The sequence below is a fragment of the Eutrema salsugineum genome, unplaced genomic scaffold (genome assembly GCF_000478725.1).
Source record: "Eutrema salsugineum unplaced genomic scaffold, Eutsalg1_0 scaffold_5, whole genome shotgun sequence".
Lineage (NCBI taxonomy): Eukaryota > Viridiplantae > Streptophyta > Magnoliopsida > Brassicales > Brassicaceae > Eutrema > Eutrema salsugineum.
This window is the reverse complement of record NW_006256612.1, coordinates 11071249-11097543: the sequence shown is the minus strand read 5'-3', so window position 1 is coordinate 11097543 and position 26295 is coordinate 11071249. Positions and strand designations below refer to the sequence as shown.

General features: G+C 38.6%; 6 protein-coding genes and 3 pseudogenes across 10 annotated transcripts; 7 read left to right on the top strand and 2 right to left on the bottom strand.

The window, feature by feature from the left end:
- Positions 1 to 69: 69 nt before the first annotated feature.
- On the bottom strand, positions 70 to 3255 carry LOC18993569 (eukaryotic translation initiation factor 4B2). Its single transcript, XM_006417103.2, has 3 exons — positions 1864 to 3255; positions 670 to 1101; positions 70 to 483 (listed from the first exon to the last, which is right to left on the bottom strand). Exons 1-3 carry the CDS (start codon positions 3048 to 3050, stop codon positions 453 to 455), a joined length of 1650 nt encoding a protein of 549 aa, XP_006417166.1. The 5' UTR covers positions 3051 to 3255; the 3' UTR covers positions 70 to 452.
- A 756-nt stretch (positions 3256 to 4011) lies between these two features.
- LOC18993568 (coilin) lies at positions 4012 to 7318 on the bottom strand. The gene is made up of 13 exons (XM_006417102.2): positions 7019 to 7318; positions 6833 to 6897; positions 6463 to 6723; positions 6232 to 6387; positions 6077 to 6143; positions 5820 to 5897; positions 5513 to 5699; positions 5386 to 5426; positions 5082 to 5300; positions 4926 to 4997; positions 4684 to 4833; positions 4411 to 4561; positions 4012 to 4340 (listed from the first exon to the last, which is right to left on the bottom strand). The coding sequence occupies exons 1-13, from the start codon at positions 7214 to 7216 to the stop codon at positions 4150 to 4152; spliced, it is 1836 nt and encodes a 611-aa protein (XP_006417165.1). The 5' UTR covers positions 7217 to 7318; the 3' UTR covers positions 4012 to 4149.
- A 202-nt stretch (positions 7319 to 7520) lies between these two features.
- Positions 7521 to 10220, top strand: LOC18993567 (pentatricopeptide repeat-containing protein At1g13040, mitochondrial). 4 transcript variants are annotated; one of them, XM_006417101.2, is made up of 4 exons: positions 7521 to 9281; positions 9379 to 9528; positions 9666 to 9755; positions 10085 to 10220. In XM_006417101.2, the coding sequence occupies exon 1, from the start codon at positions 7595 to 7597 to the stop codon at positions 9146 to 9148; it is 1554 nt and encodes a 517-aa protein (XP_006417164.1). In that variant the 5' UTR covers positions 7521 to 7594; the 3' UTR covers positions 9149 to 9281; positions 9379 to 9528; positions 9666 to 9755; positions 10085 to 10220. The 4 variants fall into 4 exon arrangements, with proteins under 4 accessions (XP_006417164.1, XP_024007692.1, XP_024007693.1 ...); XM_024151924.1 differs by having other exon boundaries at positions 7521 to 9297; XM_024151925.1 differs by having other exon boundaries at positions 7521 to 9297; positions 9379 to 9557.
- LOC18993566 lies at positions 10043 to 11196 on the top strand. The gene has a single exon (XM_006417100.2). It carries the CDS (start codon positions 10043 to 10045, stop codon positions 11000 to 11002), a length of 960 nt encoding a protein of 319 aa, XP_006417163.1. The 3' UTR covers positions 11003 to 11196.
- A 459-nt stretch (positions 11197 to 11655) lies between these two features.
- LOC18993565 (proteasome subunit beta type-5-B) lies at positions 11656 to 14118 on the top strand. The gene is made up of 8 exons (XM_006417099.2): positions 11656 to 11770; positions 11977 to 12107; positions 12201 to 12330; positions 12642 to 12748; positions 13234 to 13368; positions 13454 to 13557; positions 13647 to 13747; positions 13850 to 14118. The coding sequence occupies exons 2-8, from the start codon at positions 11988 to 11990 to the stop codon at positions 13975 to 13977; spliced, it is 825 nt and encodes a 274-aa protein (XP_006417162.1). The 5' UTR covers positions 11656 to 11770; positions 11977 to 11987; the 3' UTR covers positions 13978 to 14118.
- Positions 14119 to 14450: 332 nt separating this feature from the next.
- LOC18993564 lies at positions 14451 to 16325 on the top strand (annotated as a pseudogene).
- A 1043-nt stretch (positions 16326 to 17368) lies between these two features.
- On the top strand, positions 17369 to 19229 carry LOC18993563 (cytochrome P450 71B2). 2 transcript variants are annotated; one of them, XM_024152922.1, is made up of 3 exons: positions 17700 to 17768; positions 17836 to 18315; positions 18407 to 19229. In XM_024152922.1, exons 1-3 carry the CDS (start codon positions 17700 to 17702, stop codon positions 19019 to 19021), a joined length of 1164 nt encoding a protein of 387 aa, XP_024008690.1. In that variant the 3' UTR covers positions 19022 to 19229. The 2 variants fall into 2 exon arrangements, with proteins under 2 accessions (XP_006417160.1, XP_024008690.1); XM_006417097.2 differs by having other exon boundaries at positions 17369 to 18315; positions 18407 to 19227.
- A 2241-nt stretch (positions 19230 to 21470) lies between these two features.
- On the top strand, positions 21471 to 23088 carry LOC18993562 (annotated as a pseudogene).
- A 1074-nt stretch (positions 23089 to 24162) lies between these two features.
- Positions 24163 to 26251, top strand: LOC18993561 (annotated as a pseudogene).
- Positions 26252 to 26295: the final 44 nt, after the last annotated feature.

Sequence of the window (26295 nt, the reverse complement as noted above, 5' to 3'; positions counted from 1 at the left end):
TTTCAGCTGACGCACTTGAAATCCTAAATTAAAAGCAAATAAATTGCTGATAACAAAAAAAGAAGTACAAAAATTTGGATGAAGAATCAAACAATTGAAGCAGTAGTGGTAAATAAAATTCAAACGGAGAAGAAGAACAGAACAGAGTCTGTCTCCAGAATTCTGAAGACACATCAACTGTCACAAGTCTTGGGCTCTGCCGTTTCAAGAGCAAAAGACCGAACAAATACAAAAACAAAAAAAGAAGAAGAAACCATTAGGCTTCGATTTCCGAAGATGAACCAATAAAAACAAAAACAAAAATCCTCCAAAATTAGGTTCTTCAAAGGAGATGAATTTTTCCTTTATTAATATATTATTGAAGCTTCTCTTATCTTTCTTCTTCAAAATCTGGGAATGGTGCGTCAACCAAACTCCAATCTCATTCCACATTCATTCTTGGTTTCCTTCTTTTACCACCCATCCTTCGACGATGATGATGACCTATGAAACCGAAATGTCAGTTTAATCGCATCGAAATATATAATAACGATCATGATACGCAGATGCATACATCATTAGAAACAACTCAAGTCTGGATCTTTACACTAAAGTCAGCATCATTTCTAACTTTCTACTCTCTAGACTTTCATCAAGATCATGGGATTGAATCAGATGTTAAAGACTAACCTATCGAAGTTCCTGTTGCTGAAGAATCCACGTTCCTTGCTTCCTTGGAAGCTTCTTCGATCATCTACTGGTCTTGACCAAGGATCACCTGTGCCACGTGATCTAGGTCTTTCCATGTATTCAACACTCCTAGACTCGTCAATTGATCCCGCCCGGGAATGAGGTCTTTCAGAATAGTTACCGGTCCTGCCTGCACTGGATCCAGGCCTTTCAACTGCTTTTGGTCTGAACCTGATCTTGTCGTCCAACTCACGGGTTAGTAAGTCCAGGTCTTTTTCTTTCTCGCGTATAAGATCCGGTAGGTTATGGTTATTACTGTCGGATTCTTGTTGAGATTCCCCGTTCTCAGGTGCGATGGCTGCTTCCTTCTCGAGTTTTTTCCGTAATTCTTCAATCTCTTCCTTCAAAATTCTCTCTCCTTCTGTTTCAGGCCTGGGACAAAATTGTTTCACGAGACAGAGGTGAGAAGTGAGATCATTTGCAAATTGGACAGTCATCATCAACATTATCACAGATAAATTCTTCCTATACAATCAACTAAAGTAGACACAAAACTAAATCGAGTGTTAGAGCAATGCATTAACAAACGGACTATAGCTTAGATATGAAATGTGAGAAAGAAATAAGCAAAAGTTATCTTACAAATTGGCTATGTAATCCTATAAACATCCAGAGAGAAGCCGTATAAAAAGACACAGGAACAAACACCGTACAACAAGAGCTCAGCTGAGAGAACAAACATGGATGAATTTGCCGAAGAAATGGAATGGTCACTGCACATATACGGTACTTCGCATAATGTGCCAAAGTTTGTGACAAGGTAACGAAACAAACTTTTAGATAAGAGTCTATCTTGTGCCTAAGTCATACTTAAAAGGACATACATTCAACATGTCAACAAAAGGAAACCACGAATTATAACTTAAGTAGATAAGTCATTTAATTACTTTCCATTTTGAATTTGAAACACGAAGTAGAAGTAGCAAAACTATCTAAAGCTATAAGTTTTAATACATTTTCCTTTCTTATATTGGTTCACCAATGAATATCACTTCAAAATCCTAATTAAGGTTCAGTATGCAGAAAAACGGAATATTTAAGAATCTAATAACATTCAAACCACCGCGAAAACATAGAATTGAAGCAAATCCACATTCCTCAGAGAAAATAATAAGAATCCAGATGAATAAGGACCTGTCAACCCTGCGATGCTCGAATTCAGAATCCATCTTGCGCCAATCTTTGCCTTGTTCCTCCAGCAACACTTCCCTAGGTTTTGCATCGCCAAAAGGATTCACCTTTGGTCTAGGTTTCACCACATTCTCCACATTGTTCAATGCTAAACTCTCAGACCTATTAGATTGAGCACTTGATGGCCTGCTAGATTGTGCGCTCGATGGTATGCTCGTTTGTGAGCTTCCCTTCTTAGCCTCAATCTCCGAATCAAGTTTCTTCCAGTCCAATCCTTTCTCCGCCAAAACTTGCTCTCTCGGTCTAGCTGCTCCAAATGGACTCGGCTTACTCGTTTTCACATCAGTAGGAGTTTCACTCACTCCTGTATCAACAACCTTTCGTGGTTCCAAAACAAGACGACGACGCTCCTCCTGAACACCACCGGAAGAGACTCCTCTTGCCCACCGGTCAGGCTCTGGCTCGGAGTCACGGTAACCGGACCCAAATGTAGATGATTTTGCAAGAGACGACTGGCTTTTACCTGCTCCCCAATTATCAACACCGTCGGATTTAGAGATGCCACCTCCACCGCCATAGCTTCCACCACCTCCGCCGCCAAAACTGCCACCGCCACCGCCTCCGAGCCCTCCGTAACGACCTTGACGTCCTTGATCGAACGATGGAAGCGATTTCTTTTCTTTTCCCCAATCATCAACCTCGTCAGCTCTAGACGGTTGTGGGAAATCTGAAACCCTAGAAGAACCCCTCTGATCATCGTCGAATCCGCCATAACCTCTCCTACCACCACCACCTCCACCACCGCCCCATGACCCATCAGAAGCATCTCGATCTCTCGACATTCGTCCAGGAGGCCCACTAGACCTTCCTCCATAAGAAGAGAATCCGCCGCCGAGACGGCCAGGTTGCATTTCGTCCTCAGAGCGTTGTCTTGGACCAGTAGGAAGCTGAAGCATTTGTTCCCTCGTCAATCCAACAGAGCCACCAGAACCTGGTGCAGCGTAAGCTCCCTTGGTGAACTCCGACAAAGTCATCTTCTTCTTCTTCTTAGACTTCGTAGTCGCAGCTTCCTTCAGACTCGGAAAGCTCTGCGTATCCGCCGCCGTGGCTGTAGCTTCAGCAGCCTGCTCTTCATCAGCACGCTCCGCCTCATCGGCCCAAGCGCCGATTCCACCCCAAGGTTTCGACATCTGTGAATTCAATTCCAAAATCGGAGATTTCCCAGATCTAAAAAGCGGAGAAGAACACAAACGGAGAGTGAGGAATCTAAGACACCGATCAGAGTAATCCGGAGCTCCGAGTGAGAAATCGAGAGGAAATTACTGCCGGGAAAGCGAATCAATCTCAGATTCTCTCGTTGTCGCTACTTTCGCCTAAAAGATGAAACATCAAATAAAAAATTTGGGAATTTTATTCCTTTTGAAGCTGTTTGTAAGTTTCGCAACGGAGAGGCAATGGACGGAGAAATAGATAGCGGACGCGCCAGATAAGAATGTGTAGCTCACGAACCAATCAGTAACGAGAAAGGTAATGGCCTGAACGTTGTGGTTCACGCGACGTGTAAGCAAGTGACGGTTGACTTGAAGAGGAAACGAACGGTCATGAGTCATTGTTTTTTATAAAAACTAATCTTTTTTCCCACCAACTTTAGGTTATGGTGACATTTTTTAGGTGCTTTTATGATTCCACGTTGTAATAAACCTGATAACTTATACATTTATTTACAATATTTTTTTGTCAACCTCAAAACAAATTAAAACACATTATATCCAAATTAGTATCTTTAATTGAAATAAAAAAATCCATAGAAAAGCATTCTGTTCACAAAAGTAAAAATAATTGCATTTTCGATGTGAAATACGTAAACCATCTCTTCTATATTTATCACTATTAATTACTATGATTTAAACCGTTTGTATGATCAAATATCTTATCCTTTTTTTTATAACATTTTACACAAAAAGTATCTTATTTTTAATTTTGATATGATTGGAACTTACTTGCAAACATTTTTTTTTCTGTAATCTTTAACGGATTTTCTCATTTTTGTTCATTGCAGACTTTTTTGAGTTTTATATCAGAAGCAGCATGGAAATAATAAGTGGTTATAATGAAAATCCAACACATTTCAATTTCAGATTTTTGATTGGATTCAACTTAAAGTTTCAAAAAGGTCTTGGAGTAGTACACATTCATCGTTTTTCTCTATACAGACCTTCACCCTAGCAAAAACTCAACAATGCCTTTACAACATAAAAACAAAATAATTAAAGATGGAGTCCTACTTTCTCAGATCTCTTTCTGAGATCTCAGATAATTCATTACCGGACCCATTGCGCTGCCTCGCAGTGCCTTGTAAGACCATGAGCCTCCACTCGAACTCCCTTTCTTGTTCCAGCCATTGTTGGTCTGAGATAACTCTGCTTTTTTGGCACTTAAAGCTTCACTTAGTTCTTCCCACGGATTCACTTTTCCATTTTCTGCAATTTTCATGGGTACAATAAGTTTCCATGACAATCCAAATTCGCGCCAAGATTGTTGGAATAGTACCTTTTACAGGGGTTTGCAAACCGTTGCTTGTGCTCAGCTTTTGAGTTATAGCTGTTTGGTCAGGTTTGGGCGGTGCTGACTTGACTATTTCTGTGGCATCTGAGTTGCTAGTTTTGATGCAGCGGACATCGAGCAGAGAAGAGAATTCTATCTGTCAAAGCAAAACTTTCTTATTCAGAATTGCGATGCTTAGCAAGCAAATAACTACAAGAATCAGATCTGTGTTCTAGTTTCTTTAGACTACAGTGACATAAGTGTGACCATGAAGCATACCTCCAAGGTTCCGTCTTCTTTATAAAGAGACGTATCAGGTTGCATTGAGGAATCGTCGTCCTCTTCCATCTTCTTTTCGATTGGATATTCTTGAACAGGCATCAAAGTCACCTTCTTGGAGTCTGGATCATAGTAGCTTATCTTTCCAACCTACCAGGAGAAATTGATTGTAAAGGGCTTAGGTTCCTCAAAGAAAAGAGTTGATTGATCGATTGGCTAAAAAGGAAAGTCAGAAATATTACTCGAAAGGAGGAAACTTCCGGTGTCCAAGATGATGTTAGCTCAATGAGGCGGTACGCAATAATATCTCCTTTCTGAAACATTAATAAATCAGGAGTGAGGAGTTTAAAATTGCTGAATCTATAAACAACTGCGTGTAGTAAATACTATAAGCAAACCTTTGCTGCTCCAGAGTAAGCCACAAGCTTTTCATAGTCAATCTGACCCTTAGCAAGTGTCTCAGCTTCAGGGGACTGTGTCTGATAAGTATCTTCATTCAAGTCCTGAGCATATCCTTCATTCAAATCCTGGGCATATCGTTTGGAAAATCCTGTCTTCTCTGTGCCCCATTTTTGGCCTTTCTTCTTCGTCATGTTTCCATTCCACAAGAAATTTTCCTAACATCATGATATCGTGATCATTACAGTTACAGATTCACATCGGGATAAGCTCTAGGGATACAAAGAAAGGAGTAAGTCGTACCGCAGGAGGTTCAGTTTCAGGGGAAGCTTGATCTGTTTCAGCTGTAAATGAAGCATTTTAGAGAAATTATGAGGAGCCTTACAAACACACAAAAGCTATGCAGAGAGAAATTTTCGTAGTAATTTACCGAGCGGCTTGAAGCGAATATGGCCTGGCCTCACTTCCACAGGAACCACTTCATCCCCGACACCATCACCATGTTCATCTGGCTGTTGATTTTCAAGAGCTTCACAGTGATTTTCCTGGGTTACTTGGTGATCTATAGTGATGGCTGGTTTTTGGCTGGGTGCTACAGCCAACTGCTTCTGTAGAAGCTGCAAATCATGTAACAAGAAAGAAGATATCAGTGTTGAAGTGCAAGCTGTACATCACTAAAACACGTGATAGCTACATAAGCCTTATCATTTTAAGTTTTGAAGTAGTTGAAGAAGAACCTCTTCCTTCTCTAGTTTTGTCCTTTCTCTCAACCATTGCCGTTTAGCTTTTTTACGCCGAGCACTTCTGCTAGGTGTCTAAAATAAATATAAGGAAGAGTTAGCTTCACATTCCATGTTGCAAAGAAAGCTCAGATAAGAAGTTAATGGAGCATATGAAACAACAAGCAAATCCCTGCATATACATCAGGGAATTTACCAATGCTAATTCGGCATATACACATTGTTCCTTGAGATAATGAAGGTAAAACTCGAACCTTTTTAGTTTCAGCAGACATGTCGCACAATTCGTTAGGCTCTTTGCTCTCTTCTTGTTGCGAGGACCTGCAACTCGAAAGTAAAACAATGGTGAAAACATACACCCACCTCTTTGAGTTGTTAGGGAGTTTTGACACAGAAAACATACACCCACCTCTTTGAGTTGGTCATAGGCTTGGCATTAGCATCATCCTGTTCATCATTTTCAGTTCTCTGTGCATCCAATGATTTCCTCTTCTTTACAACATTAGCTCCCTTTTTTCTTTCAATGGGGCTTTCTTCAGTAGTAGCTAACTTACACTTCTTCCTCCTGCATCATCACCAAACGTGAATAACCACGGATACAGATATAAGTGAGTAAAAATCCTTCAGGTAGAGATCCTACTTGGAGCTTAGGCTTTTGCTCGAAGCTTTACGTTTCTTTGAAGTCTTTTTCTCCGGCACAATCTCTTCGACTTTCTCTTCAAGCTCCTCTTCCTCAGACTCACTTTCATATCCCCCAGTTTCCTTCTGGAATTCCTCATTAGCAAGAAGCATTTCACCGGGAAGATTCCAAGCTCCCTCCTCAGCCTCAATCGCAGCACAAACATTTTCCTCACTGTCTTCCTCAACAATCTCCAACAAAGGCTCCTTCTTTTTCTTAACACTACGAAAAAAACGATTTTTTTTAACAATAATACTTAATAGAACCCAAATGCAAATGCTTTACAAGACATAATGTGAAAGAAGATGAAGAAGCAGTTGATGAAGCTAACCAAACGATATCTTTATCCTTCAATAGACAGCTCGACTCAAATGGTGGTAAAACGAACCCGTCCATCTGAAATCAAAGATTAACTTCCCATAAGTTTAAATCCTAAACACAGAAACACCCGAGAAAAGTGAATGTAACCATTAATGGTGTCAACATTGAGATTAGGGCAAAAAAGAAGTAGGCGTACAGATAGAGAGAGGCCATGAGGGCAAGCTTGATAGAGGCTGAATGTGGAAAGTAGATGATTAGTAAAGTCTGCAACAGTTCGATAGCATTTAGGATTCAGAACAACCCAGCTCCGCTTGAGACCTTGCTTCTTCTGGTACTTACTCAGAATCCGTTGATCCTCAAACACAACACGAATCCTCACTTTCTCTTCCGCCATCGTGGACGAGTTTCAGAGAGGAAGAGGATGATACAGAAGAAGAAATGAGAATAAAGTTTTGAGTTTAGCTTTCGGAATCCTGCTTAAACCCTGCCTGGGTTCCAAGACGGAGAAGGAGGAGAGAAAGAGAGAGGATACTAAGCCAAATCTAACACTCTATCTCACAGAGAGGTTTCAGTCAAAGCTTGGTTATTGGGTTACAATGGGCCTTATCTGAAGCCCACTTTAAAGTAAAGCCTGAGGCTGAGTTGGAGCCATCGTCTTCCCGTTTTTCCCTCTCGCTTAAGCTCAACAACACCAGCCGTCGTCGTCGATCTGATGTCGCCGCGTTGAAACAATAAGTGCAACCTGATATGATCATATGCGTCGAGCTCTGATATGCATCAGACGCTGGGCGCAGTACGCCTTGCATACCGCTCGCGTATCGCTTACCTCGTGAAATCAGGTATGATCGACAACGCTGTTCAGGTGTTCGATGAATTGCGCCACTCAAGCTTCCGCGTCTTCTCCTCCGATTACAACCGCTTCATCGGGGTTTTGGTCAAAGAGTCGAGATTTGAGCTTGCTGAGGCACTATATCGGGATATGACGCCAATGGGTTTCTCCCTCATCCCCTTCACTTACTCGAGGTTTATCTCGGGTTTATGTAAAGTTAGAAAATTTGATCTCATTGACGCTCTTCTGAGGGACATGGAAACCCTCGGTTACATACCGGATATCTGGGCGTTCAACATTTATCTGGATCTGTTGTGTCGAGAGAGAGAGGTAGGTTTTGCTGTTCAAACGTTCTTTTGTATGGTTCGGAGAGGTCGGGAACCAGATGTTGTATCTTATACTATACTTATTAATGGGTTATTTAGAGCTGGTAAGGTCACTGACGCTGTCGAGTTTTGGAATGAAATGATACGTAGCGGGATTAATCCGGATAATAAAGCATGTGCATCACTTGTTGTTGGGTTATGTGATGCTCGGAAAGTTGATTTGGCTTATGAGATGGTGGCGGAAGAGATTAAGAGTGCAAGAGTTAAGCTTAGTACAGTGGTTTATAATGCATTGATTAGCGGGTTTTGTAGAGCTGGTAGAATAGAAAAGGCAGAAGCTTTAAAATCATTTATGAGTAAGAGTGGGTGTAGTCCGGATCTTGTTACATACAATGTGTTGTTGAATTATTATTATGATCACAATATGTTGAAGAAAGCGGAAGGGGTGATGAGCGAGATGGTGAGAAGCGGGATACAGCCTGATGCTTATAGTTATAACCAGTTGCTTAAGCGGCATTGCAGGGTTGGTGTTCCTGATAAATGCTATTCCTTAATGGTAAAGGAGATGGAGCCTAGAGGTTTCTGCGATGTTGTCTCCTACAGTACTCTGATCGAAACATTTTGTAGGGCGTCAAATACTAGAAAAGCTTACAAGCTCTTTGAGGAAATGAGACAGAAGGGGATAGTAACGAATGTGGTCACGTACACGAGTCTTATCAAGGCTTTTCTTAGGGAAGGTAACTCTAGTGTTGCAAAGAAGCTCCTCGATCAGATGACAGAGTTAGGTCTGTCACCAGATCGCATATTTTACACAACAATTCTGGACCATTTGTGTAAATCTGGAAATGTCGACAAGGCTTATGGTGTATTCAATGACATGATTGAGCACGGAATTACACCAGATGCGATTTCATACAACGCTCTTATTAGTGGCCTCTGCAGGTCTTGTAGAGTAACTGAAGCAATGAAATTATTTAAGGACATGCAGAGTAAAGAATGTTGTCCTGATGAGTTAACTTTCAAGTTCATTATTGGAGGACTCATACGGGAAAAGAAACTATCAGCAGCCTACAAGGTTTGGGATCAGATGATGGATAAAGGATTCACCCTTGATAGGGATGTGTCTGATACACTAATCAAGGCTAGCTGTTCACTGAGTGCTGATGCGTAGGCATAATAAGTGTATACACCTTGAAAATTGTCAACATGGTCTTCTCCTGTGCAAAAACGCCATCTTAGTCAAAAGTATGGCGGCATGGAGATGCTGATACAGAGCCATTATGCCTCCTGCTGCTTGGAGAGAAGTACGAAACTTATCAGGTTTAAGCTATTCCGTTTCTACATAAGTGAATCCATGGTTGAGTTTGCTTTGACCAACTAAATCTGTACCTTTTGTTGCAGCTGACTTGACATTAATACTCCTGAAGGATCATCATTTGTGGTCAGACTATGGAACAAGCCAGCCAGCTCTAGCGTTAGAGATTAATACTCTTGAAGGATCTATTCTACCTTGAGAAGCTGCATCTTAAAGGCTGAAAGCCAAAAGATTAGGTCAGCCTATATCTGGACTTTATTTCAAAGTGGGTCAAATCTTTTCTATTTTTATCATGATTCTTCATGTTTTCGTACGCTGATCTCTATGCTTCAGTCATATCATTTACTATGATTTATCATGTGTACTGATGCAGAACTAAGCCTGTTATAAGCGCAGAACAGGAAGAGGAAGAATACGTAAACATTCTAAAAACAGAATGGCGTGCTACTGTAACAACTGAAAAGTGAGTCGGACTTTGTAATGACATTTCTTTTTCCAAAAAAAATAAAAAATATAGACGAGAAAAAAGAGATGATGTTTATAGTTTTTCGGTTGCTTGAGTTTTATTAGAGCGAAAAATATGTAAAAAAGATTACTTGCTTCCTTGTGTCAGTTTCCTTTAACCCAAGAATCCTACTTGAACTTCTTATCAAGTTATCATCACTCTCTCTCTCTCTCATTTAGAAACACTCAAAATTTCTCATTTCTTGCTATCACGCAATACTCTTTTCTCATTTAATTGATGCTCTCATGTCTCATCACCACTATGAAACCAACCCACATTTCGTTCAGTTTTCCTTGCAGGATCGATATCCCGGTGGCACCTCTACCTCATGGACCTCTCCGCACCACCACCAGACCCCACAGACTCACCCAGTTGCTCCTCCCGGGCCCAAAATAAAGACTCGAGGACGTCACCAGACTGAGCCACCTGAACCAATCCATGAACCGCCTTCCTCAAGACCCTTGCCACTGAGGCCAGAAGAACCGTTAACACCACGCCATAATCCAAACTCTTCCAGGCCATTGATATTGAGCCCTGAAGATCAACAACGACCTCCACACCATGGTGGCTATGGACCTGAACCAACTCCATGGAGGACGGCTCCAACACGATCAGCGCATCAACCAGGTCCAAAGAGGACCAAACCCATGAAATTGCCGGCTACAGTCTGCTGTGCAATTCTCTTGATCATCGTGATTCTCTCCGGCCTCGTCCTCCTCATCGTCTACCTCAGCAACCGTCCTCGCTTACCATACTTTGACATCGCAGCAGCAAACCTAAACACCGCAAATCTTGGAATGGGTTACGTTCTAAATGGAGATCTCGCCGTAGTGGTAAACTTCACTAACCCAAGCAAGAAAAGCAGTGTCGACTTCAGCTACGTAATGTTCGAGCTCTACTTCTACGACATACTCATAGCAACCGAGCACATCGAGCCATTCATTGTTCCAAAAGGAATGTCGATGTTCACGAGCTTCCATCTAGTGAGCAGTCAGGTACCGATTCATATGATTCAGAGCCAGGAGTTGCAGCTTCAGCTTGGAGCCGGCCCTGTGTTGTTGGATCTGAGAGGAACATTTCACGCTCGCTCGAACCTTGGGTCGTTACTGAGATACTCTTATTGGTTGCATACACGTTGCAGCATCTCGTTGAATAGCCCTCCTTCAGGGTCCATGCGAGCAAGAAGATGCATTACGAAACGCTAGCGATTTGCCTGCCGCTTTCTGCGACTGAGTATATTACTACTTTTGTTGATGCATTTGATGATTCTGTTCATACTGGGAAATTGATAGATTTGTACTGTTTTGTATGTTTTCATGTTTTCTGCTACTTTTAGAAATAGACAGGATGGCAAATGGAAAGTGCATCTGATTTTGTATTCTGAATAATAGGATTGATCCAACATTGTACTTAATTTGATAATATTTCTAGAAGTAAAAAAGGTACATGTATATTTATGTATACATAGAGATATATAATCACTCATTTTTATAAACAATGCAGCGAGCTTACTTTTGCTTATTTTAACTCAATAAACCCACCCTTGTGAGTTGTGTATTACTTTTTTTTTTTGTAAAAGTGATACATGTTCGAATAAAGTCTTCAACTTTATACATGTTACACGAGAAGAAAAGGATCTATCTCCAAAGTCATGTTTAATTGAGAAATCATATTTCAAACATCTTTTCTTGAAAACTTATTGCAAGATAGTTCTGTTTATCCAAATTAACATTTGTCTATTTGTATATAAATGATCGTAAATTTTTAAAGGAAACGTGATCGGCCCAGTTAAGTAGCAACCCATTACGATGGCCCATCTTGGCCCATATATTGCTCCCCTGTGGTTTGCCCGGAGCTCAAGAAAAGAAACGATCTATTCATTCGTTCTCGTCTTCGTTTGTCACTTGAGCTACCTCTTCTTCTTCTTCTTCTTATTAACCTTTAGCTCTATTTGATTACTTTTCTTCAGTAAGGTACTCGTCCATCCTTAATCGAGCTCTAGTTTCGTTGACTTGCTTGTAAATGTATACGAAAGTTTAGGGTTCATACAGACGCGCATGTATCTCGTGCTAGATCTGATTTTATATTTTTGAGAAAAAAGTTCCTTGATTGACATCTTATTTCTGTTTATCTTATGCTAGATTAGCTTTAATTTTAATAACACAGCTTCATTCTGTAGGGATTTAAAAAATGAAGCTTGATACTAGTGGGTTCGAGACCTCCATGCCTCTGATTGGCTTTGGCTCGAGCAACGATATGCTTGATGGGTTTTCTTCTGTGCCCTCGTTTGATCTACCCCGCACAACAGATGTGAGTGTCAATTTTTTCTTTTTCGTGCTTTGATGGGTTTTCCATGTTGCTGTCAATTGATTGCGAACTTTTTTTTTTGTGTGTGGGTTTCAGTTTGATGGATTCCAGAAAGAAGCTGTACAGATGGTAAAGCCTGCGAAAGGAACAACCACACTCGCTTTTATCTTCAAAGGTGGTGTCATGGTCGCTGCTGATTCTCGAGCTAGCATGGGAGGATATATCTGTATGTTCTCTTTCCTCGTTTTACTTACAGTTTTTTTTTTTTTTTTGCTTTAGTGTAAAACGTGATGGTAGTGAGCTGTGAAATCTCTGCGGAACTCAAAAATATGTATCCTTTGGATATAGTTGACTGTAGCATAATCATAAGTACGATAGAGATTAAGCTAGCTTGGTGTTGGTTTAGTTTTTGTGCTGGATTGTTAGAAAAACTCATAGTTACCATTCTGTTGTTGGCCAATGATTGTGAACCAGTAAAGGAAGGGAACCTTTTGTGTGATTTCTGCTGATGTTTTTATATCGATTTTCCTCATTCAGCCTCACAATCTGTGAAGAAGATTATTGAAATCAATCCGTACATGCTTGGTACAATGGCTGGAGGAGCTGCTGACTGCCAATTCTGGCACAGAAATCTTGGAATTAAGGTACCTAGATCATTTTTTTTCCGTCTAAATTGATGCTTAGAGCTGTGACTTATCTTCATCTCTGTGGCTATTGGAAATCTTGTTGCGTGGTTAAAAGCAAGATTCATCTGCCTTGTCCAAGGATTTAATACTTATGTTCTGGCTGTATTGAAGAACTAGAATGGTTTTTGTTGTGTACTTGCGCATATTCTGCTGCATAGATAGTTTCTTTAGCATCCTTGTTCTGTGAACCAAACATTTCTGTAGCAATATACCTCAGTTGCCTTGTTGTACTAGAATACTGAATAACAAAATAACTTAAATTGAAGAACTATAACGCTTAATAATGTAAAAGCGTGGGACAAGAATTGGTGGATGCGAAGTGAACTATAGAGCTTAGTAATGTTAATCTTAATATTGTTGTGTATATTGATTTTCTTCAACTTACTACCGAATTTGCATTGATGAAAATATGGCTGATCTCTTGATTCATTTGTCTGTCCAAGTGCCGTCTACATGAGCTGGCAAACAAGAGGAGAATCTCTGTTTCTGGAGCTTCAAAGCTTCTCGCAAACATGCTTTATTCATACCGTGGAATGGGACTTTCCGTCGGCACGATGATTGCTGGATGGGACGAAACTGTCAGTGAAACCATATCTTCAATACTCACTCTTTTTTTCTCACCAAAATAAAAACCTTGAGATTCTAAATCCTTCTTGGGTGTAGGGTCCTGGACTATACTATGTTGACAACGAAGGAGGGAGGCTCAAGGGAGACAGGTTTTCAGTTGGTTCTGGTTCACCATACGCTTATGGTGTACTAGACAGCGGGTAAATCATTGCCTCAAAAAACATGTTCATCTCTTTTTTCCCAATCCCAAATGGCTAGAACCATCATCTAATCTTGCTTCTATGAATAGGTACAAATACGATATGTCAGTTGAAGAAGCTTCTGAGTTAGCGAGGAGATCAATCTACCATGCGACATTCCGTGATGGAGCCAGTGGTGGAGTTGCTAGCGGTAAGTAGCCCAAATTGATTTGTAGTCTTAAATGTGATACCAAACTTTCAAGGTTCTGAATTTAGCTCATATAATAAGATTTGTCTCTTCTCGTATGATCAGTGTACCATGTCGGTCCTAATGGATGGAAGAAGCTGTCAGGAGATGATGTTGGGGAGCTACACTATCACTACTACCCTGTCGCACCAGCCACTGCTGAGCAAGTCATGGAGGAAGCAGCCACTGAATAAGGAGACACTTCTTTACTTTCAATTCATTCACTCTTTATTCTGTTTGGCTTTAAGTGAATACTGAAAATAAGATTCTGCTCCCATTTTCTGCGAATACATATTCTCCTTTACTTTGTTCAATTAGCTCTTTTTAGCTTTTCACCCTGTGTTTCAACCATGAAAATTAGGGATCTGTGATTGTTACACAACCATGAAATTAGGAATTTGTGATTGTTACACAACCATGAAGTTAGGAATCTGTGATTGTTTTGCACAGTTGGGTTAGTAAAGTTGTTATGTATGTATATTAGCCAACCAAAAGTTGATTTTTTTTTTATAAAAAAAAGGTTGAAGATATGAAGATAATTGATAACTGATAATTCCAAAAGAAGATAGGTTATGTTTGGTCCACAAGACCTGATAAAGGAAGATAATCATCACAAATCTAGTAACTTCTGTTTCAACATAAAACCACATGCCCTCATAATGTCCTTTCGCTCATCTTATTGACAATACTCTTCGAATGCTAAATTCATCTCTTCAAGAAACAGAGAATAAAAAAACAGAGGAAGTGAAAAAAAAAAAAATGGCAATCTTGCTCTGTTTCTTCTTGGTTTCGCTTCTTACTCTCGTATCATCAATCTTTCTTAAAAAGATAAAACTCTCAAAACTCAATCTTCCTCCAAGCCCTTCAAGTCTTCCGATCATTGGAAACTTGCATCATCTTGCAGGATTGACTCACAGATGTTTTCACAAGCTCTCAATCAAATACGGACCAGTGATACTTGTCCGTCTCGGGTTTGTTCCAGTGGTGGTGATCTCATCGAGCGAAGCAGCTGAAGCAGTGCTCAAAACTCATGATTTGGAGTGTTGCAGCCGACCAAAGACGGTCGGGACGGGCAAACTATCTTACGGTTTCAAAGACATCTCTTTCACGCCATACGGTGCTTACTGGAGAGAAATGCGAAAACTCGTGGTCATCGAGCTTTTTAGTCTTAGAAAGGTTCAATCTTTTAGGTATATAAGAGAAGAAGAGATTGCACTCATGGTGAAGAAACTTTCGGCTTCGGCTTTGACACAATCTCCTGTGGATTTAAGCAAAACATTTTTCTCCCTCACCGCAAGCATCATCTGTAGAGTAGCTTTAGGACAGAACTTCCACGAGAGCGGCTTCATTATCGATCAAGAAAGGATCGAAGAACTTGTTAGCGAATCAGTGGAAGCTCTAGGGACTTTCACATTCTCTGACTTCTTCCCTGGTGGACTTGGAAGATTCGTAGATTGGTTGTTTCAACGAGACGAGAAGATTAACAAAGTCTTTGAAGAGCTTGATCCTTTTTACCAGCATGTGATTGATGATCACTTGAAGAAAGAAGGAAGGAAAAATCCGGATATTGTTTCCTTGATGTTGGATATGATCGATAAACATGGAAATGCAGACTCTTTCAAACTCAATATGGATAATCTCAAGGCAATGCTCATGGTAAATCCACAAATCTTGGTGTTGATATATATATATCTCATGTAAAACTACAAAACAAGTAATTTAGTTCAGACTTTATATTTTTTTTTAATATGTAATGTTTTCAGGATATATTTCTGGCGGGGATAGATACAGGGGCCATAACTAAGATTGGCAATGACCGAGCTCGTAAGGAACCCAAATGTGATGAAGAAAGCTCAAGAAAACATAAGAGCCACCCTCGGGCTCAAAAGGGAGACAATCACTGAAGAAGACCTAGGAAAAGTTGATTATGTGAAGCTTATAATCAAGGAAACATTCAGATTACACCCACCGGTTCCATTATTGCTCCCAAGAGAAACAATGTCTCACATCAAGATCCAAGGCTACGATATTCCACCGAAAACGCAAATCCAAGTTAACGTGTGGACGATCGGACGTGACCCTAACCGCTGGACCAACCCTGAAGATTTCATTCCTGAACGGTTTGCAAATACTTCTGTTGATTTTAGAGGACAACACTTTGAGCTCTTACCGTTTGGTTCTGGTCGAAGGATGTGTCCGGCGATGCAAATGGGGATTGCTACCGTGGAGCTTGGACTGATGAATTTGCTTTATTTTTTCGATTGGAGATTGCCTGATGGGATGGAAGTTGGAGACATTGATATGGAAGAAGCTGGTACTCTCACCATTGTCAAGAAACTACCTCTTCAACTTGTGCCCCTTCAAAGCCATTGATGAGCAGTTTATAAAAAAACTCCATAAGGTGAATAAAGCACGAGCAGAAAACCTATAATACTTCAGAATACCTATTTTAGGGTATTTCTCAGCTAAGTTATTATTGCATGTTAAACAAATTATCAAAAAGTAATAAAGTTTGATAAGCTACACAGGTTTCAAATTCAAAACGACACCAAATGAATTCAGTTAATATATGTATATGTATATAATATTCTTTTTTAGTTCCATTTCTATTGGACCAAAAAAAGTTCTATTTCTATTATCATATTTAGCTAGTTCCATTTTGTGCACACTCTTAACATTGTAGAATATACCAATTTTAATGTTTAGTAACACTGGGATAGTGGGATTGTAGTTATTTATTTTTTCCTCTTCACAATGTAGATTAATTTTCATCTTTAAAGTTATAAAACTATAATCCCAAATGTTATAAACTAAATATTAATAAGATTTAGGTGACTAATCGTAAATCATTTGATTTGTAAACTGATGGAATATATATCATAGTATTTAAATAGCAAAGTATAGCATTCATCACCTTATTATTCTAAAAGCCAACTACAATTATGTACTCTTTCCGTTTTATATTATAAATTGTTTTTCTAAATTTTTCTTGTTTCATACTATTTGGTGTGTTGTATTTTCATTTGTTGCTATTATTTTTATTTGTTGCTATTATTTTTAGCATTGATTATATAAATGGCCTATAGGCTATGGCTCAATTATTTACAGTTTTTTAATCTATGCGTGTTTAACAAAAACATCATATACAAATTTATAATAAAACGAATGGTGTTAAAAAAAAAAAACGAATGGAGACTTGCACACCAGTCGACGTGGAGGAGTGTCGATGGTCGATATGTAGTTATGTAGTAAATGATTCGAATATTCTAATCGAACGCGTCCCTATTAACAAGAGAAGAAGCCTTGACTCGTCTTCAAAGATCCAATCAATCCGTGACATGTCATCCAATTAACCAAAAACAATGTCTAACAGAACACGTGACTGAGCTGGACCACAAGACCTGATTGATGCTTTTGTCACATTCATGACTCCAAAGAAGATAATCTCCACAAATCTAGCAACTTTGTTACAATTTTCAACCTTTTGATTTCTTTTGGGGGAGTTAACGTACCGATAAGGTCAACTAGTCCTTTAACCTTATATACAAGACTCTTCGGAATTGTAAACACATCTCTCCAAGAAACAGAGCTTAAACAGAACAAGAAAGAAAAAACAGAGGAAGTGAAGAAAGAAAATGGCGATCTTGCTCTGTTTCTTCTTGGTTTTGCTTCTAATTTTTGTATCATCAATCTTTCTTAGGAAGATTAAAAACTCAAAACTCAATCTTCCTCCGAGCCCTTGGAGTCTTCCGATCATCGGAAACTTGCATCATCTTGCAGGATTGCCTCACAGATGCTTTCACAAGCTCTCAATCAGATACGGACCCGTCGTACTTCTTCGTCTCGGGTTTGTTCCAGTGGTTGTGGTCTCATCGAGCGAAGCAGCTGAAGCAGTTCTCAGAACCCATGACTTGGAATGTTGCAGCCGACCAAAGACCGTCGGGACCGGCAAACTCTCTTACGGTTTCAAAGACATCACTTTCTCGCCATACGGTGCTTATTGGCGGGAAATGAGAAAACTAGCCGTTATCGAGCTTTTTAGCCTTAAAAAGGTTCAATCTTTTCGGTATATTAGAGAGGAAGAGGTCGAATTTGTGGTGAAGAATGTGTCGGAATCGGCTTTGAAACAATCTCCGGTGGATTTGAGCAAAACCTTTTTTTCCCTCACGGCAAGCATTATTTGTAGAGTAGCTTTTGGACAGAACTTCCACGAGAGTGGCTTCGTTATTGATCAGGAAAGGATCGAAGAACTTGTTACCGAATCAGCGGAAGCTCTAGGGACTTTCACTTTCTCAGACTTTTTCCCTGGTGGACTTGGAAGATTTGTAGATTGGTTGTTTCAACGACACAAGAAGATCAACAAAGTCTTTGAAGAGCTTGACGCTTTTTACCAGCATGTGATTGATGATCACTTGAAGCCGGAAGGAAGGAAAAATCCGGATATTGTTTCCTTGATGTTGGATATGATCGATAAACAAGGAAATGCAGATTCTTTTAAGCTCAATATGGATAATCTCAAGGCAGTCCTCATGGTGGTTATCCTTCACATCTCATATCTAACCACTTGATTAGTTTAACAACTATACTAAATTACATTTTCTATGTTTGTTATGTGATCTTCAGGATGTATTTCTCGCGGGGATAGATACAAGCTCTGTGACTATGATTTGGGCGATGACGGAACTCGTTAGAAACCCTAGAGTGATGAAGAAAGCTCAAGAAAACATACGAACCACTCTCGGACTCAAAAGAGAAAGAATCACTGAAGAAGACCTAGACAAAGTTGATTACTTAAAGCTCATAATCAAGGAAACATTCAGATTACATCCAGCACTTCCATTTATAATCCCAAGAGAAACAATGTCTCACATCAAGATCCAAGGCTACGATATTCCACCGAAAACGCAAATCCAAGTTAACGTGTGGACGATCGGACGTGACCCTAACCGCTGGACCGACCCTGAAGATTTCATTCCTGAACGGTTTGCAAATACTTCTGTTGATTTTAGAGGACAACACTTTGAGCTCTTACCGTTTGGTTCTGGTCGAAGGATGTGTCCGGCGATGCAAATGGGGATTGCTACCGTGGAGCTTGGACTGATGAATTTGCTTTATTTTTTCGATTGGAGATTGCCTGATGGGATGGAAGTTGGAGACATTGATATGGAAGAAGCTGGTAACATCTCCATTATCAAGAAACTACCTCTTCAACTTGTGCCCGTTCAATATGAGCAGTAATTGAAGCTTGGTAACATGGAAAGACATGTGGAGCCAAAAACGTAATATTCTTTAGATGATATTGTAGCGTTATATAAGAAGAAATGTTGGAACAGTAATACATCAAGAAACCATAAAGTTAATTTGTTCGTTTGCTTGAAAAAGTTTTAGTCATGTCATCATGTGTCATCTGAAACCCAAAACTTTCGGTTAAAACCATGGAAATTTAGAGGACAATGAAGTTTCTTTATCCAACGAACAAATCGGTTAAAACATGTTTTTGATGGTTTTACTTCTTTCATGTAATTGTTACATGGCATATGATGTTTTTTTTCTAAATCTGTAATATGTTATTTATCCATGCGGACATCTAATTTATCAATTAAAGGTCATAGATGATTTAATTTTGTCATTTAACTGTTGTACGCCACATAATTTTTCTGTAAAATATTGTTTTCTATGTAAATATCTAATTTATCAAATGAATTTTTATTTTCTCATGCAATCTATTATTTAGGTTAATGTAATTTATAATCACGTTTATCATCGGTGATACATATCTTTAATTATCATTATTTAAGTCTAAAGCCTAATTACATTCTAACACTGAAGAGCTAAAGTCTAACGCATGTAACGGCAGAGAAACGTAAAACCAAGATGGGAGCCACAGCTTTCTTCATAATTTGGCATCCCGTCCTCGCAAGTAACTGAATTTTCCAGTCCTTTTTGTCTACAGTCTTGTCTGCTTATTGAAGTAATAATTTTTATGTTGAGTATTTGTTACATGTGGAATGAGACAAGAGATGCATGCATGTCATTATAAGCAAATATTGTTGAGCCAAATGGGTATCAAAATCCAAGAGAAACAAGAAAAGAAAAAAAAAGATTTCCACATTAGTATTCCACAATTCACCAAATTCATGGTCGATATCAATAGGGCTGGGCAAAATATCCGTAATATTTGATTCGATCCGTTATTCGTCTCGATTCGATCCGAAAAATCCAGATATCCGTAATTTTATGGAGCAAAACAAATAGTAAAATTCAATATCCGTTAAAAACGGAGAAAATCACAAATACTAAAAAAATTAAGACGGATATCCGCTCCGCTCGGATATAAATATATATATGTATATATAAATAGATAATAATTCATATAAATTATATAAATATTATATATAAATGTAATTTTTGTTATAAATTTGATTATTATAAATATTAAAACTTAATAAGTTAAGAAAAAATATTTTAAAAAAAAAATATTGTCATTTTAGCTAAATTTTGAATTTTTAAAATTTTTATTTTAAATATATTATTATTTAAATATTTTTATAGGACAGATCAGATATCCGGCAAATATTAAGATTTTTGGCGGATATCCAGAAAACGGATTTTCTGGATATCCGGATAATTATAGAGCGGATACGGATCAGAAAAATAAAAAATATTATTCGGACGCAGCAGAACGTATCACGGATATCCCCAAATCCAGATATCCTGCTCCGTGTCCACCCTTATATGTCAAGAGATCTGAAATTCACCAATTTCCTGGTCTAAATCTGAGAGCCGAATTTTTTTAACAAAGAGGCCACGAAATACGCGAACTGTATAAACTATGAATTAAATAGGAGTATGATAATTGGTCCAATTTACGATGAAGCAAAAAAAATTATTCGTGTTTCAACCACCTCAACTCTATGATTCATACTCCGAGATAATATAACAGATTAATAGTACTAATATTTGATACCCGTGACCGTGAGACAAAATGTCAAAAGCACCAGACCAAATACTCTTATTATGCTTATAATATTGCCACTTGCCAGGCTAAAGCCGATATGGCAATATATATATAAAAAAAAGGATATTGTCAGGTGAACCACGAGTCATAAACGTAATTAATTATATATTACAAAAAGAGTCCATAAAATATACTATTTCATATAAGCAAACGATATTAACTGCTTGGTAAAAAGATATACGGCATGGTCTCAACGTTCTCCTTTCTCCGATTTGACTTTGCCTCAGAAACTTTTTCAATCTCGTTTGATCTGTCAAAAATGCCTTATTTTATGTTGATTAAAAACTTTGATCGATGAACTAGTTATTCAGCGGCTACACTTAGGCAAATGATGTATTGAACTCGGAAATTATCCTTCGTTGTATATATATATTCTTGGATTATATACCGCTGAGTGCCAGACCGACCCACGAGGCATAGTTTTCAGATCTCTTCTATTAATAATAATGATTTAATCATGCCAAATGCCGACAAAATTATGTATTACTCCACAAAGTAAATAATTATTGTATCGTGGAACATATAGTATATTCAACAAATGTTTAAATATGCATTTTAAGCTCGTGCCGTATTGGATTGAATAATCTTCAAATTCAATCTTTAAATAACATCTTCAAGGAATACTAACAATCATCAGTATCACTTCAAAATCCAAAAACATAGAGAGTAATGGCGATCTTGTTCTATCTTTTCTGGTTTTCCCTTACCCTCTTCTCCATTATCTTTCTAAAGAATAATAAAAGCAAGAATTCGAATCTTCGACTTCCTCCGGGCCCTCGAGGTCTTCCGATCATCGGAAACTTGCACCGTTTCAAAGGAGTTCCTCACAGATGGTTTCATGAGCTTGCAGTCAAATACGGACCCGTGATGGTTCTTCGTCTAGGGTTTACTCCAGTGGTTTTGATCTCATCAAGCGAAGCAGCTGAAGAAGTTCTCAAACACAAAGACCTCGAGACATGTACCAGACCAAAGCTTGTTGGGCTAGGTAAACTCTCATATAACCATAAAGACATCACTTTTGCGCAGTACACTGATTCTTGGAGAGAGAATCGTAAAGTCACGGTGACGGAGCTTTTGAACTTGAAAAAGGTTCAAACTTTCAAGTTCATTAGAGAGGAAGAGACCGATTACGTGATGAAAAAGATATCAGAATCGGCTTTGAAACAATCTCCTGTGGATCTAAGCAAGATATTTTTCTGCCTCACCGCCAACATCTTGTGTAGATCAGCTTTAGGACAGAACTTGCGAAAGAACAAGTTTTTCAACGAGGAGAGAATCGAGGAGCTTGTTGAAGAGGGCTCGGTAACATTAGGTCGTTTCGGTTTCTCTGATTTCTTTCCTGGTAAGTTAGGGAAGTTTGCAGATTGGTTGTTGCAAACAAACAAGGGGCTAGAGAAAGTGTTCGAGGAGCTTGATGAGTTTTACCAACATGTCATTGATGATCACTTGAAGTCATTGAATGGACAAAAAGGTACGGATCCTCCTGCTGATATCGTTGCCGGGTTGTTGGATATGGTCAATAAACATGGAGATGGCAAACGCAACATGGATCAAGTCAAAGGAACACTCATGGTAACTCTTGATCTCTTACTTTTTTTTTACTTGCTTCTTGTAACTATATTCAAGGAACGGATCTAAAAAATATATATATAATTTTGGGTTTTTTGGTAATATGCAGGATATGTTTCTAGGAGGGATAGACACAGGGGCCATAAGCATGATCTGGACGATGACAGAACTCATAAAGAATCCGAGGGTGATGAGGAAAGCACAAGAAGAGATTCGAGCTGTCCTTGGGAGCAACAGAGAGAAAATCACTGAAGAAGACACAGAGAAAGTTGAATACTTGAAGCTCATAATCAAAGAAACATTCAGATTGCATCCAGCGATTCCAACTCTGCCTAGAGAATCAATGTCTCAAATCAAGATCCAAGGCTATGATATCCCTCCAAACACACGGATCCAAATCAACATATGGGCGATAGGACAAGACCCTAAGCTGTGGAAAAACCCTGAAGAATTCATTCCTGAGCGGTTCATTGAAAGTTCTATCCATTACAAGGGACAACACTAAGAGTTGTTACCATTTGGTTCTGGTCGAAGAATCTGTCCCGGGATGCCAATGGCAATTCCTACCTTGGAGCTGGGGCTATTGAATATGCTTTACTTCTTCGATTGGAAGTTACCTGATGGGATGGTCGGCGAAGACATCGATATGGAAGAAGTTGGTAACATCTCATCTGTCAAGAAAGTGCCGCTCCTACTAGTCCCCACTCGACACCATTGATGAAAACTGTTGCAAAAAACAAAAAACAGAAGTTTTAAACTTTCTTGTCATTTTATTTTAAAGTCTTTTAACACCATTGGAGATTTGAATGTTTAAATTTTGATGTATTTTTATCGTGTTTTCTATCACTAAATAAATTGTTTAGTACTTGGTAACTGCTTTACTAGAACTCTAGAGAATACAAGGTTTTGTTCATTGGCTAGATGATGGTGATGCAGTTTACATAAAAAATCGCTTCTGACATATTAGAAAGATAACCCAATCCTCGATAGTTTTCTTATATGAATTCTCCCAATCAAGTTGGGTGGTTACAGAAGAATATATTTGTTTGATTTATTCCCTTATTAAACGTCAAGTTGTATACTTTTGGTAATTTCAATCTTTCAAAGTATAATATCTTAATATCAAAATGTTTATCCGTGGGCTGAGTATTTAACAACCCTGACCCGGCCCATTTGGAGAGAACCCAGACGAAGTCCAGAGCTTTCTAATCCCATCACATGTACGAAATGTCGAAATCGGAACATGTGATCAAATAATTTTGAGACAACTGACTTTAAAGCTGTCAGTAAACTGAGTCAATAATTACAATATTCCACGAAGAAAACGACAACATAAATAAAAAAACTAAGACTTTTATTTTGTTAAAGAAAAGACTTTAGATTATTTTCTCTTAATAGTTGACTTTTGCTACTGTCGAGTGTCGAGAACGATTCATCGCTGCGTTATCGTGTTACAAATTGTAAGGATAATTTCATACTGATTATCTTTCTTACTTTTTTTTTATCAATCTTCTTTCGTGCTTTGTTTCTGCAATAATGAGAGTTTGTATTTATTTTTATTTTATTACTTTCGTGATTCGTTCTAGTTATATCGGATCGTATTTGTTTCTAAGCGCGCGAGTCGGATATTTGGTAAGTAGCGTAAATAATGTGGCTTTTCAAATTATTTATTGTCTTTCTTTCATTTTTGGGTCATTATATATTCATTAATAACTGTCTATATATAATTATTATATATTGCTTTTTCCAAAACTTAGTTCTTCACTCGAAATTACCGTGAAAAGGAGAAATCATGTCTATCTTCCTCAGTTTCCTCTACCTCTTACCCATTTTCGTAGTTTCCTTTTTCATCTTCTCAAAAAAGCAACAACACTCAAAATGGAAACTTCCACCGAGCCCATCAAGTTTTCCAATCATAGGAAACTTGCACCATCTAACTGGTTTACCTCATAGATGCATCCACAAGCTATGCATCAAATACGGACCAGTGATGCTTCTTCGTCTCGGGTCACTTCCACTGGTTGTGATCTCCTCAAGCGAAGCAGCCGAGGAGGTGCTCAAAACCCATGACTTGGAATGCTCCAACCGATCGAAGATGGTTTGGGACCGAAAAACTCTCTTATGGTTTTAGAGACATCACTTTTGGGCAATATGGTGAGTACTGGAGAGAGATGAGGAAAGTCGCGGTCATCGAGCTTTTTAGCCTAAAGAAGGTACAATCTTTTAGGTATATAAGAGAGGAAGAGATCCAGCTCATGGTGAAGAAAATGTCTGAATCATCACAATCTCCTGTGGACCTAAGCAAAACATTTTTCTCTCTTACCGCGAGCATCGTTTGTAGAGTAGCCTTGGGACAAAACTTCCATGATTGCGAGTTCATCGATCAAGAGAAGATCGAAGAGCTGGTTAATGAAGCAGCGGATGCTCTAGGGGATTTCACTTTCACTGACTTGTTCCCCGGTGGATTTGGAAGATCCATAGATTGGTTGTTTGGTAAACACAAGAAGTTGAACAAAGTCTTTAAGGAGCTTGATGCTTTTTATCAGCATGTGATTGATGGTCACTTGAAGGAATCATCAGAACGTAAGACTTCGGATTCTCCAGGGGATATTGTCGCCGTAATGCTGGATCTTATCAACAAACAAGGAAAGGATAATTATTTCAAGCTCAATATCGATAATATCAAGGCAGTGCTTATGGTAAAGCTTTATAATTGATCTTTTTATGTTATTTGGGCCCCTATAGTTTAGTAGCATTTGTCTTTGTTTTCTATCTAGTACTCCCTCTGTTCAGAATTATTTGATGTTTAAGGTTTTTGCACACAGTTTAAGGATTCATTTAATTTTTATTTTTTCTATACTAAAAATATTATTTATAATTCATTTAAATATCATTCAGCCAATAATAAGACAATCTGCAGAATATAAAAGGTCATAAACTATAAAAATTCATTAAATTTTACATTGAAAAGTGAAAACATCAAATAATTCTGAACAAAAAAAACCTTCTAAAACATCAAATAATTCTGAACAGAGGAGTATTAAACAATGATTAGACTACTATAACATGGAAGCGTAAACAATGATTGACCTGTTTTTAGCTGTCTTTAATTACCGTAACGATGTGACTAATTAATGCTGTCTCATGTTAATCAACAGTACAAAGCACTTGATTTTTTTTTTTCACTTTTCCTTTAGTTTTGTTTTATTTTTTGGTCCGTGATAACCTTTTTTCAAACATTTTGATTGTTTTTGTGTGTTGTTCAGGATATATTTCTTGCGGGGATAGATACAAGTGCCATAACGTTGATCTGGACAATGACAGAACTCGCTAGAAACCGGAGAGTGATGAACAAAGTACAAGAAGAGATTCGAACCACACTTGGACCCGGAAAGAAGATAATCACCGAAGAAGACGTCAACAAAGTAGATTACTTACAACTCATACTCAAAGAAACGTTCAGATTGCACCCACCAATTCCACTTGTGACTAGACAAACAATGTCTCACGTCAAGATCCAAGGCTACGATATTCCCCCAAAAACACCCATTCAAAACAACGCATGGACGATTGGGCGTGACCCAAAGTGTTGGACTGACCCTGAAGATTTCATCCCTGAACGGTTTGCCAATAGTTCTATAGATTTTAGAGGGCAGAATTTCAATCTATTACCGTTTGGTTCTGGTCGAAGGATATGTCCAGCGATTCCAATGTCCATTGCTGGTATAGAATTGGCATTGTTGAATTTGCTTTACTTCTTTGACTGGAGATTGCCTGATGGGATGAAAATTGGAGACATTGATATGGAGGAAACTGGTACTCTCTCGGTAGTCAAGAAACTACATCTCATGCTTATACCGGTTCAGCGACAATGATGGCAACGTACGATTTCAAAGTTTTTGACTTTCTTGTTTCTTTTTTTTTT